The sequence below is a fragment of the Cyprinus carpio genome, chromosome B25, assembly GCF_018340385.1.
Source record: "Cyprinus carpio isolate SPL01 chromosome B25, ASM1834038v1, whole genome shotgun sequence".
NCBI lineage: Eukaryota > Metazoa > Chordata > Actinopteri > Cypriniformes > Cyprinidae > Cyprinus > Cyprinus carpio.
The window spans coordinates 22,306,040-22,320,329 of NC_056621.1; the positions used below are offsets into that span (position 1 = coordinate 22,306,040).

Sequence of the window (14,290 nt, forward strand, 5' to 3'; positions counted from 1 at the left end):
TTTAGAATATATTTAATTATCCCACAACATAATTTAATATTCACTTGTGAGTGCAGTTAAACAGTTTTTTATAAGGAACAATCAAAGCTGACTTTCAAACTGAATTTTTTGCATCATTACTCCAGTCACACAATCCTTCAGAAATCCTTTTAACAATCTTATTTTTCTACAAAAAAACATTTATTGTTATTATTATCATCATCATTATTATTATTATTATTATTATTATTATTATTATTATTATTAATGTTGAAAAGAGCTTAGAATATTTTTTTCAGGGTTTTTAGGGGGGATAAAATTGAAAGAACAGCAATGATTGGTACATTTGTTACAGTTACATTTATTGTTACATTTATATTATTTACATCAAGCTTTTGAATGGTATAGTAGTAGTGTAATTGTTATTGAAACTTCATAATATTTCACTTGATTATACATTTAGTCAGGAATTATAGTTTGAAAAAAGTCTTTGGAAAAAGTCCAACTAGTAAAATGTTTACACGTTATGTGAAAACTAGTACAAGTATATAAATAAATAAGAGACTTACTCATGTTTATGATCTCTGCTGAATAAAGTGCTTCATTCTTTTTTTCTGAGGAAATCCAAAATCTCAAATCCTCAACCACATCACATCTTTTTGGGGTGAATTATGTCTTACTCCTCTCATCGCGAAGCAAACAGTAAAATAAAAAAAACTTGAAGAACAATCTCGCTGCGTTGTCTTCTGTTGTGTGGGCGTATTCAAAAGCCGCGCGCTTCAGTGAAACATTTGAATCTCAAAAGCGCGCTCCGCGCGGGGGCGTGGTCGCATTAGAAGATAATGAAGTGAGACGTGAAAAACGGACATCGCGTTGTTTTCATATGGATTACTTTATCACAGAATATTTGTTTTCAGCAGCACCTGTTTAGTTTAAAAGTAGACCTGTCAGGCTTTCTATAGATATCTCTCTCGTGTCTCTTCGTTGAGTATTCACGGAGTTACAGTTCATTTTAATGACGCATTTGTATCTGAAGATCAGCGCAGACAAAGGCTGCAGACAGCACTCCTTGTTTGTTATCTTTATTTTATAAGTGCACAAAGTTTTGTTGTTATTATGTCTGTATACAAAAAAAAGTACACCCTTTACAGATTCGATTGATGTATTGCTCTTATCTGTACGATCAAAACTGAAAGTGTAATTTAAGTTCTTTTCGGGGTTATCAGGAGAAAATACCCCAAAACGCGTATACGCGTTAATCGACTCCAGAGGGTTAATAGCATTCTGACCTTTGAAATATCCACTTTCTGCTGATTTTCTTTAAAGCAGTGAATGGTGCATTTTAATGGACATTTAAACTGGACAGGCAGGGTTGTTGGTTGTTTGTTTGCTTTTTACAGTGCCCTACTGTAAAATATATATATAAAATATATATTTGTCATCATAGCCTTAGTCTTTATTAACACATTTAGTTTAGTACTGTTCAAAACTGTATGCCTATTTTTTTTATAAAGTATACATGTATTTGTAATTTGTATGTTTAAATGATGTTTTATTAACAAGGTTCGGGAGGAGCACGTCAGATACTTAGCCTAATTAGCACAGGTGGAGCTCACTTAAGATAATCAACACTAGGGTATAAATACAGCTGACTTAGCCCTATCCATTGACGGTTTATCAGCATCCCCCCTCCACCCCATCTCCTCCACTTAGAGTTCATTTTACACTTATGTGGGGGGGGTACTCTAGGTTCGGGCCATTCCTGAGCTCGGAGTTCTTCCCCGGACAGCACGCCAAATATGCATTATATACTTCAGCTAATTATATGTAAGTGTGAACTCGTGAATATTCATTAAGCAGGGTTTCCCAATCCAGTTCTATTGAGCCTCATTTTAGCCATCTCATTAACCTTTCACGTGCAGCAAAAAAAAAAAACCTTTGCTAACTAGGCATTGAGTTGAATCAGGTATGCTTTATAAAAGAAATATTGTGCTTTGTCTGGGGTGTTTAGGAATAGATTGCTAAAGGCCCTTCATTAATAAAAACCAGTAAAAAACTAGTGAAATGCAATCCTCAGTGTGTTTTTGTATGCTTGATACAGACATCTAATTTTACTGGATTATTAAACTCTTTGCAAAGGAATGTTTGCAAACTTGTCAAACATCTCATGTGCTTAAGACTTTTGAGTGTATTTATTATTGTCTTTTGATTTCCTGACAGCGGCCGCTCTCAGCTACAGCATCCCTGGTATGGCTGCCTTATACATCGATCGATCAGCTCTTAAGAAACCTCAGTGCAAGTCAGATCAATGAAAAGGTGAAGCATTTTTCACTTACATTTGTCATGATGCCTGAGAGCTTTATTTCATGATTATTGCATGATCGTCGCACTGCAAATGACGAATGTGATCATATTTCACCCATTTTATCAAATATTAGCTGTTCTCCCATCCATGTACAGTACTGTGACGTAGGGAGACCGTCTGGATTACATTTTAAGAATTTTATATAATGAATGAATGAGACGTCATTTGCAGATTAATAAAAGCATGTCTGATTAGTGAAACTGTTAAGATGCCAATTGTTAGTTGCATTAAAAATTCTCAAAATAATTTTTCATTCTTAATCACTCTTAACTTCTTGATGAGTCTCAGAATATGAGACTGAAGTGCAGTTGGACATGCATCACCCTTCTCTTGACATGCACTGTAAATCTGTAGAGAACCTGGAGCTAAATTACTTCAGCATGAGTTGGAAGCCTGGACTCTGATGGGAAATAACTTGTTTGTCCAGAGAATCTATTATGGTGCAGCTGACCCAAAAGTAAAAAAAAAAAAAAAAAAAAAAAAAAGCCTCCTCTAGGTCTGTTGTAATTTAAACAAACTGAATAATGAGCTAAACTTAATCTAATTAATAGAGCAGATTTCAGATCTGAATGATTTTATTGTGACACAAATTACCAGGCTTAACTTGTTAGGAAAGGCACAGAAAAATGTTCAAGGCGATCAGGGTAAAACTACAGCACTAAAACAATCAGGACTTCTAGTTTTGAAAATACAATAAATGGACACAGCCCAACAGATTTATGTGGATTTCAATAGCTTATATGGGATTCTATACAATAAAGACAAAAAACAAAACTGGGAATTCAACAACAGATAAGTCTAATTTATTCAATAAGAATCTTAATTTTCAAAGTGGGCAATTAAGAAATCAAAGTAGGATGACATTTGACATGAAGGGTTTTGTGATGTTCTCTGCCATCTCTGTCTACAGATGTACAAGAATCTGAAAGATAAGCTAGCGGAGTATCACCGACTGGTGGATCAGAGCAGCAGAAACAGACTCATGGTCCGTTAACAGCCTCTCAAAACTGCACTATGGACATGTACTTAGTATAAATAATGTTGGTGAAAATGATGTTTGTTGGTGGCGTGCAGTTGCGCTGAGCTGTTTGATGCCCCATGCTGAAAATGTATGGAAAATGTATCAACATCTGCATCAATGATTTGATAATGTGTCAGAGTTCAGCCTCTTAAATGGAAAAATGTGTATTTTTATATAGACACTGTGTAAAACATCTTGAATTTTATATGTTGTACTCTTGGCTTAACTTGTGTAATTTAAATAAGGAATGCAATAAAACAATTTTGTTTAATTGCTATGTTGCAGACATAATTTCCTTTTTTAGTCTAAAAATGACTTATTTTGAAACCAAGCTGCAAAATTAGCTCATTCTCTTTTTGGCCAAACATCACAGGTGAACAAACTGGAGAAAGACTAGGACCCTTAAGATTTGTACTAGATTATGATGAAAGTGATGTGACCCATACTCTGAATTAGTGCTCTGCATTTATCCCATCCAAAGTCCACACACAGCAGAGAACACACACACCCGGAGCATTGGACAGCCATTTTTTGCTGCCTTGAAGGTGGGAGAGAACGATGTACATTCACTCCCTCCACCTACAATCCCTGCCAGTACGAGACTCTAACCTACAACCTTTGGGTTATGAGTCCGACTCTAACCATTTGGCCACGAATTCATATGATTTGGATATGACCAGTCTCACAAGAAACAGGAAATATATGATGAAATTATTTAAATACATTTTTTATATAAAATATAAACAATTGGGGCTAATTGACATACAGAGGGAAACCCATCCTAATAGAAAAGACATTTCAGTCATTTCTCAGGCACACACTTTATATTCAAGAATCAATTTATTTTACACAAAAAGAAAACAAGACAAAGGATTGCCAAATTGGAGTCGTAGATATTTCTGACAATAGTGCCAGTCATCTGAATGTTAATTTACATGAAAGTGAGAAACACGCTTGAGATACTGAATTATCAGCCAGCAGTTGAACAAATGAAAACTAGGATAGGCCCGAGGGTCAATTAAGTTATTGGCAAGATGGCTGCATGATATTTTTCTTTATTTTAAAAGAAGTGAATGACTGACTCTCTCGCAAGAAGTAAATCACATTTTCTCTGTTTTAAAGCACCTTATCTGCTGTTTGCTATTGATGTCACACTGCATTCCATGTAGCTATTCATGAATTCAGGATCAAAGCCTGAGATGAAAAAGAAAACTGATGATCAGAATCACGGTGCCAACAAGGCCTGAGTTTTGTCAACTCGAGTCTAATCCTGTAATCCTGAGTTTGTTCAGCTGTCATCATGTTATGCACCCTGATAGATGAGGATCAAACTGTGTTTGTCAAGAGACAGCAGACACCTGGCAATATAAGAAAAATACAAAGAAACAAAAAACATGCAGCATTAATTAGCTTATATGCAGAACAAATCTTTGATCAGGTTTCATAGAATTTTTTATTCGTAATATTAGAAAACTTCGGATTTAAACAATAAACAATTGAGTATATCAAACTCTCTGCCACAACAATAGTATGGGAAGTATGGGAAGGAGACAGCTTGTCTGTTTGTCATACCTTTGGTTCAAAAGATCAGACAAGCCACAAACCTGCCAGGTGTGGAAATCGGTGGAGAAGAACATCTTGGCAGATAATGTGGTGATTTAACTTGTAGACCCAACAACCTTTTTTAAACTGATGCTGATTTTAGAACAATATAAGTATCATGCTGGAACTGAAAACTCAAATACTCATGTTTAATGAGTGAACAAACAAGAATACGCAGTTGATTGAAAAGCAAAATCTGTAAAGCATTTTGAAAAAAGGTGGTTTAAATTATGCAAACATTATGCTGTAATAATGTAATTCAAAGTCTGAAGTAATATACTGTATATTGGTACCTTTTAGATTTTTGTGATGGAATAAGAGCTGAGAGCTGTAAAAACCAATTTAATAGAATTATTCCTATGGGAACTTAGAAGAAGTATCAGCAATTCAGTTATCCAGGGAAAAGGTGGTGGGGAGGGTCTTTCAAATCAACAGGAATACTTTTACTTTGCCCAGCTTTGTCCAATTCATTGCTGGTGTAATATTCAGTATACAGCTAAATAGAAAGACAGAGAGACACATAATGAAACTGTCCAACCCTGAAAAACATACATAGAAAAACTAGATTTTACCCTAAAATTGTGGTATTTGATTTGTAAACAATTAAAATTGGGGAAGGATCTTGGACTACTGAAATGGATTGCATTTGATAGAGAGTTTAAACTGGTAGTATACCACTATACATTTAAACAGCGCTAGGCTGTGTGTGGTTACTCACAATTGAAAAGATTTTAAAAAGACATTTGGTCTTGGGAAACAGAATTTTTCTCAGTATCTGTTTTTTAATATATAAAGATTTTTATATAAAAGTCATTTGAATAAAAAGCAATCAAGAAATTTATCAACTAATTAATCTTTTGTTGGGTGCATTTAAACCTCCAGTATCATCTCTGTATGCTCTTCTCACAGCAGCATACTTCCTTCATACTGCTTCTAAAGTTGCTCTAATGCATGTTTTCTTCTCTACTCTACTTAACTATGCAATGTCCTTCAGCCTTTCCATACTACTGGGTGAATGCTATAAAACCATACCATGAATTTTCAGCCTATTTATGAAATAAGGGTCATCCAAGTTGGGAGCTGTCATAATAGACTGTCCTGACTGACTGCTCCCTGCAACTTTATCTCAACATTGTTAATTTCGGTTTGCGGGCAAAAACTTAGGGTGTATTCACACCAGGAAAGTCCGCTAGGTCACTTGCTTTAGTCCGGACCAAATACAATGGTGATTTTTTTTTTTTTTTTTTTTTTTTTTTTTTTTTTTTTTTTTGGTGCGGTTAGCTTTCACACTGCCTTTTTTTTTGCAAGTGGACCAAAAATACTAAACTAAACCACACGTGTGCTAAGGTCATCCATTCATTGGACAGAAGTTCTCAATCAGTGGAAAACAGGAAGTGCAAAACCAGGCTAATCATGGAGATCTTTCGTAGTGCCATTTTTATTGAACTCAGCAAATATTTTCCTTACAGACATAAATGACTACAAAATAAGTTTATTTAAGTTTATTAGTAAACAATTTAAATATCTCCTTACTATTCTCTCTCATCAGTCATGGTCATTTTTGTGGCAAGCTTTATCTTATTTCGTGTGCTCACGTCACAATGCTGTGTAAACTCATGTGCATGTATTTTTTAGCATTGTGGTTTAAAAAAGTGATTTAAGACATTGAAATGCAAATAACAGCACTATGTGCGCAAGCTGTCTGTTTCTGAGCGTGATTTCTGCAGCTGGGTCGGATCAAGGTCAGGTCATATTCACACCTAAAACGAACCGTACCAGAGTTTGTTTGGAAGAGGACCGAGACCACCTCTTCAGCTGGGTCTCGGAGCAGTTGTTTGGTGCACACTCAAGTGCGATTGCTGTATTCGCATCTGCCAAAAAGATCCGCACCAAGAGGAGAAACGAACTTGAGTTTGTTCAACAAACAAGTACAACCAAACAAGACAGGAGTGAATATACCCCTAATCTCAGGATTCTTTCAACTACCATACATATGATAATTTGGTATGTACATCTACTAATTATCTGTGAGTCATCAGTGACTACAAGTCAAGCAACTCTACTCCAACGGTCACAGACGTCTCCTTCCTTAATAAGCTAAATGACTTTTATGCTCGCTTCAACAGCTACAGCAAGGAGACGGCCACCAAGATCACACTCTCAGCAGACCACCAACCCCTCAGACTCACCTCCAAAGATGTCTACACAGCATTGAGCCGGATCAGCGCTCGCAAGGCTGCTGGCCCAGATGGCATTCCTGGACGTGTGCTTAGGGCATGTGCAGAGCAGCTTGCAAGGGTCTTCACAGACATTTTCAACCTGTCCCTCACTCAAGCAACTGTTCCAACATGCTTTAAGTCCACATCCATTGTGCCAGTGCCAAAACACTCCTCCCCAATGTGCCTGAATGACTACTGCCCCGTAGCACTCACACCTATTGTCATGAAGCGCTTCGAGCGACTGGTCCTAGCACACCTCAAAGACTGCTTCCCACCCACACCAATTTGCCTACCGTAGAAATTGGAGCACAGAGGATGCAGTATGCACAGTGCTGCACTCTGTACTCACACACTTGGTTGATAAAAACACATATGTACGGATGTTATTTGTTGACTTCAGCTCAGCATTTAACACCGTCATTCCCTCCAAGCTGACCACAAAACTTGAAGACCTGGACATTAACACCTCCCTCTGCAAATGGATTATGGACTTTCTGACCAACAGGCCTCAGCATGTTAGGTCAGGCCACACCTGCTCCACCACCATCACACTTAACACCGGCGTACCACAGGGCTGTGTGCTGAGCCCAATCCTCTACTCCCTCTACACCCACGACTGCAAACCTGTGCATGGATCCAACTCCATCATTAAGTTTGCAGATGACACCACGGTGATTGGCCTCATCAGAGACAACGATGAGACTGCCTACAGGGAGGAGGTACAGCACCTGGCCGCATGGTGCGCTGACAACAACCTGCTCCTTAACACCAGCAAGACAAAGGAGCACATAGTGGACCCCATTCACATTAACGGGATGGTTGTTGAACGTGTCTCCAACTTCAAGTTCCTGGGAACCACAAACAAAAACAGTTCATTTGTTATTACTTGCACTACTGTCTGTTCATCCCAGAATACTGAATGATCCATTTGCACACTGGAATATTTTAAAAAGAAGCTATACTGTGTTAAATTGAGAAGGTGAAGTGAAATTCTTACCCCTAAAATAGACTTTGTTCAAATATAATTTGTTCAGTAAATCTTTATATTTTACAGCCGTCCATCCTTTAAATTTTCCCCATACCACATTCAACCTTCAAATCTCAGATAGGCTACTAATTCAGGCTGACAAAACACCTTTTAGACATGATCAGGTTGGGTGCAGGTTTATATTATTGAGATATAAATATTGAGTCATTCTGTAACACTCTTTCTGTAACAGGCATATCTATGTGTTGTGTAAGGTTTTATCAGCAAGATTCTTTGTTTTCTTGCTTGCTTGTTTTCTTTCTTTCTTGGTAATTCTTTTATTTTTATTATTATTACTATTGTTATTATTATATTGTTTCGAAAACAAAAGCATTTAAACCAGGGCAAAGGTTTCTGGGCTTAAAGGGATACTCTACCCCAAAATGAAAATTTTGTCATTAGTCACTTACCCCCATGTCGTTCCAAACACTTAAAAGCTCGTCTTCGGAACACAATTTAAGATATGTTGGATGAAAACCAGGAGACCTGTGACTATCCCATAGACTGCCAAGTAAATAGCAGTGTCAAGGTCCATAAAAGGTATGAAAGTCGTCGTCAGAATACTCCATCTGCCATCAGACGTGCAATCTGGGTTATATGAAGCGACAAGAAAACAAAAATAACTTTTTTCAACAATTCCTTTGTCAACAGTCTCCTCTGTGTCTCTCGATATCACCATATGCTGTGTATGCTCTTCTTTATCAGCTGTGCCACAAGGATGCGCTGTTTCTACGTGTATTTGGCTTTGATTTGAAAGAATCAATAAAATATTTATTATTTTCACCAACAGAGGGTGCCGCGAGCTACATAGATTGAAGAACTGAAGAACTGAACCTGGATGCAGGACACTATTATCATCAATTCTCAAAAGAGACACCTTTGTTCCTCTCAAGGTAGTATGCTGAATTAAAATAATACTGTTTGTATGTACTTTATAACTGTCTTTATAACTCTTAACTTTATAACTATAATTTTATGACTCCTGTTGTTTTAACAGAGACTGAAATTGATGGAGACACTTTAATGAACCTAACTGAGACTACGAAAGCATAAATATTCCCCAAAATTAAGGATTAAGTCAAATTCAAAAGATTACAAGAAAACCTAAAGACTGAGATGCCAGCAAGACTACAGACACCATGAGTAAGTTACTGTACTACTCTAGGTGTTTAAAAATTTGTGGTCACCTTTACTCATTATTATTAACTATTATAATTATTTAAGGAAGAACTTAGTGACTTCAACATTTTCTCACATTTATGCATTTGGTTGCTATTATAAAGCAACTTTCATTGCATTCCCATTTTTAATGGGATGCTCAGTTAGGTGTGATGGTCAGGTGTCCACATATGTTTGTTGTTATCTTTGCAAGTCATTGAGCTGTAAAGCTAAGAATCACAATGATCAGAAACATAGTATGTCATATTAAATTTTACAAATTTTAAATTATAGGTCTCAATGGTTGCTGCTGTCCTGCTGTTTCCACTTCTATTAAAGGTGAATCTGAGATCTCTTTATGTCATCAGTGAGGTGAGTGTATTTGTATCCATAATATCTAAATTTATATATTTTTTTATTTTTCAACCCCTTCTCTTGGTTATGATTTTTTCTAAACATTTGTTTATGGGGTTATTCTGTGGAACTCTTTGTGTCCATGCAGGTTCCACAGTAACAGCAGCAAGAATGAATAAAGGGAATATTCAAACAAAAATGTAAATTCTGTCATTTTCTCACCTTCATGTTGTTTCAAACTTGTATGACTTTCTTTTTTTCTGTGAAAGAAATTATTTTTTAAGAATGTCACTGAAAATCACTGACATGTTGTTTTGGACCCCAGTGATTTTCATAATATGGACATTCTTTAACATTCTTAACATTTCTTTTTTTGTGTTCTGCAGAAGAGAAAAGTTATACAGGTGTGGAACAACATCAGGGAGAGTAAATGATGACAAAATATCCGTTTAATGGGGTCATATACTTTTGATTACAATTTGTTATATTTATAATAATTTTTTTCTCACTGATGTCAACATATAATATTAGTAAGGGATTCTTGCAACCAAAACGCTGATAATTTAGTTTTTCATGACCACTTTCCACCCTCTCTATTATCTTTATTATATTAATAATACAGCCTCATCTTTCTTTTCAAAGCCTCATTGTGACAGGTTAAAAAAATCTAAGATTTATTACTGACAAATTTTTGGAATCTTAATTAATAATAATAATAATAATAATAATAATGAAATAATACATTTCACATAACTACTCAATATTGTTATAGTATAACATTATTTTCTCCTTTAGGAACCACATACAACCAAACCCTGTGCTGTTTCTAAATGGGCGTGCCTTGGATGCAGAGAAATAATGATGGAAGGGGAGGAGGAGGTCTGTGAAGTAGACAATGCGAACACAGCTCTACACTTCATCTTCAACACTGAATATGCTTCAAAGTTGAGAGACATCCTGACATTTATTGAAAACTGTTTAATGTATCATAATGCCAAAACATTTGATGTGTTTCCCATACATTTATTTATTTGTGGTGCTCACAATATCAAAACTGACCGATTTTCCAAAAGGCATTGTTGAATAAACATGAGCACGTACTGCACGTTAAAAAATCAAAACGAGGCGATTTTGTTTTTATCTTTGTGTTTTTTTGATGGAGGTGTGTGTTTAGAGTTTTTTAGATGTCATTTTTATTTAATCTTGCATATTATAGGCCTATGCCTGATAAAGCAGCGTTTGTGAGCTCAGCGCTTCTTTGTGTACAGCAGTTACTGGGGAAACCTCTGTTTCTCCATCTTTAAAGCACCTGCTGGCAGAGAATGAATTTGCATTTTCAGTAAGTCTGATTTACGTAGCAAACATATTTTGCTTGTTATCAAAAATAATCTACTCTAGAGGGACTACTTAGCTGTTGTTATTGATTCTATTTGGAAGTCTACCAGAAGTTAGGGCCACAAAAGCGTGCATGCGCAGTTACGTTTTTGTTTATGTTGTTGCCATTGAAACTGTCTATATGTATATAAATGCATGATGTTGTTTATTTATGTGTTTGTTGGTTTGTTTGTTTGTTTGTAATACATATTTATGTTTGATTGTTGTTTATTTGTGTTTGTTGGTTTGTTTGTAATACATATTTATGTATTAAACAGTTTATGGACAATCATGGTGTTCTGTCTATATAGTGAAATTGGATTAGTACTGTATAATAATAATAATAATAATCATAATAATATTAACAGAAACAAAAACAATAATAATGTTATTGCTATCTAGAAAAAAGGTTCAAAAAGGAACTGATGAGGGTCATTAAAGGAACTTTATGTGAAGGTTCCAATTAGAATCTCCAGGAACCTCAAAAGGTTCTTTTTTTATTATCCACTATGGATAATTAATGCTCTATTGTTATCTGATAATAAAGAGTAAATCTATTTTTCAATTGGTAACCAGAACAGTGAGACCACTTCATCGTTGTTGTGGTAAGCACACAAGACTTTTTACAAGGCCAAATTATTTTAAACTCTGCGCACTTAGACTTTGTTCCACTAAATTCCACAGGCTCTCCAGTGCTATTGCGAATGTTGATCAACATCAGCAGTTATTCCATGTCCAGATCTGTTCAAGCATTATATGGATCTCCTTGTGGAGTTTGATCTTATTACAATAACTAATGCAGAGTGTTTGCTATTGCTCCCTTGCAGTTCATAGTACACTTAAGAAAAATGGATCTAAACAGTAACAGAAAGGGGTTCTTCAGCTTGTAACGATAGCAGAACCCTTTTTAGTGCTAAATAGAACCCTATTTATAGTGTTCCATAAAGAACCATGCCTTGAAAATGCTATATAGGACCTTAATGGTGTTATAAATAACATTTTAATGATTTATTTAGTTTATTTTCATTTATATTAGTATATTAAAATATTTATATCATTATTAATATTATTTGTATATATTATTTATTAATATTGTTTTTTACTCCTCTATCTGCCTGGAATTACAATATCCTCCAGTATCTGTTAGGGTTTTACAAAAAAACGTGTCAATTTTATTTTTTAATGACGTGAATTTGTACCAAAAATGATAACAACAGTTATTAGCAATATACATAAATAAATGACAATTGACATTGAACTTAAATAAATACTTAAAGAAGTAAAACAAAATAGAAACAGGAAATAGTGAAATGAAGACCAAGTTCCAGTGAAAAACTGTATTTTCATAATCCTCTATGATGCCTGTGAGTCCATAATTATGTGTATTTTGGTGTGATTGAGTGGTTGTTTCTCTCTGCAGATGATGAAGTTGAAGGATGTGACAGGATCTGAAATACACACGTCAAGATACGTTGCCACAGTATCTTTGCATCTGTGAAACAGAACATTTACATCAGTAATGAAAGATCAACTTTTTAATATTATTTATCAACTTTATTACAGCTTGGCATCCATCAAAAATGTATCATGTAATCTACTCCACCTTAACTTTAAAACATGTTTTTCTTTATAATGCACTATTGTAAGCACTGAAAAATAATTAACATAATAAAAAGCAAGAGTCAAGAGCCCAACTAAAGCAAACGCTGATCACAATAATGGTGGTTTGTTGAAATTTCAACATTTTCCTATAGGCTATTATTATTAATAATAATTTAGCAGATAAACTTTTGCCTGCTAAAAAAAGTTAATGTTGCTCAATTTTTATAGGTAATTAGTTGTGTAGTGTATTGAAAAATATTAGGTATACTTTACCATTTTTTTTTTTTCAGAGCGGATAAATGTAGGAATTCTGTAATTCCCAGATATATAGGATATAATCTACTCACACAAACTGAGTGATCAATTGTTACCTCAATTTTACTGAGTAGATTTTATAGGTTGTTTTTTACAGTGTACAATCTAATTAGCCTAAACTTCACTTACATGAGTAAGTACTTTAAATGATCTTTAACATCACCATACAAACATTGACATTAGTATCATCTTTAACAAACTCTTATTTTTCAGCATGAAAACCAATGAGCATTTTAAAAGACATGCATCCCAGATAACATTCAAATAACATTCTCCACACTTTCAGTGAGTACGAGTTAGGGCTTCCTGTTTGTGGGCTGGAATGTGTACCTTCCGTGTGACTGAAGGTGAAAAGAAAACAATGAATAAAGTTATCTTGAACAAGACATTGTGCCATGGTTTTTTAACTTACATGTTACATACACTCACTATGTCACAGTATTTCTGCATTGAAAATAATTTCATATGTAAGAAACATCTTTCATGTGGGAAAGCTTTCTCTTACAGAGAAAAAAGATTTTCAGAATATGTGGGCTTGTATTCTCTTCATTTGCTTAGATGCACTAACATAGTGTTACTGTTCACAGAAGCACTACACTAAGTTTCTTGTGCTCAAAAGCTCTAACATAATTTCTTGATCTCTCTTGTCATCTCTTCATTTGCTTAGTTGCACTAACAGTGTTTTGCTGTTCACAGAAGCACTAAACTAAACTTGTTGTTCTAGAACCTCTAACATAACTTAATGAGTATAAAACTCCTAACACATTAAAATCTCTTTCTGCATTGAAAATAACATTTTATTTCATGTTAGAAACATCTTGTGGGCAAGCTTTAGTGTTAACATCACATGAACCAACTTTCTCTTGCAGAGAAAGAAGGTTTTCAGCATATGTGGGCTTGCATTCTCTTCATTTGCTTAGTTCCACTAACATAGCATTACTCACCACAGAAGCACTAAACTGGTGCTGGCCCACCTGAAGGACATTACTCGACCCTTGCTGGATCCTCTTCAGTTTGCCTACAGAGCAGGTCTTTGGACAATGCAGTCAACATGGGACTGCATTATGTGTTATGCAACATATAGACAGACCAGGGACTTATGTGAGGATCCTGTTTGTGAACTTCAGCTCGGCTTTTAACACTATCATCCCAAACCTCCTCCTGCCCAAATTAACTCAGCTCTCCTTGCCCACCTCCGTCTGTCAGTGGATCAACAGTTTCCTGACAGGCAGCAGCAGCTAGTGAGGCTGGGAAACAGACAGCTCCTGTATGAT

The 14,290-nt window shown here is 35.4% G+C and overlaps 1 protein-coding gene and 1 long non-coding RNA gene across 2 annotated transcripts in view; both read left to right on the top strand.

Annotated features, from left to right (window-relative positions):
- The window catches only part of LOC109077940 (nuclear pore complex protein Nup160-like), an 80,202-nt gene extending 76,564 nt beyond the window's left edge, over nt 1–3,638 (top strand). The window contains exons 34-35 of the mRNA XM_042753417.1: nt 2,200–2,295; nt 3,255–3,638. Of these exons, the coding sequence (XP_042609351.1) occupies nt 2,200–2,295; nt 3,255–3,338 (180 nt within the window). The 3' untranslated portion in view covers nt 3,339–3,638. The remainder of the gene's footprint in view (nt 1–2,199; nt 2,296–3,254) is intronic.
- A 5,359-nt stretch (nt 3,639–8,997) lies between these two features.
- LOC122142449 lies at nt 8,998–10,847 on the top strand. The gene is made up of 4 exons (XR_006158611.1): nt 8,998–9,106; nt 9,211–9,356; nt 9,666–9,743; nt 10,521–10,847. It is a non-coding gene; the product is annotated as an uncharacterized LOC122142449 (long non-coding RNA).
- The last annotated feature ends 3,443 nt before the right edge of the window (nt 10,848–14,290 follow it).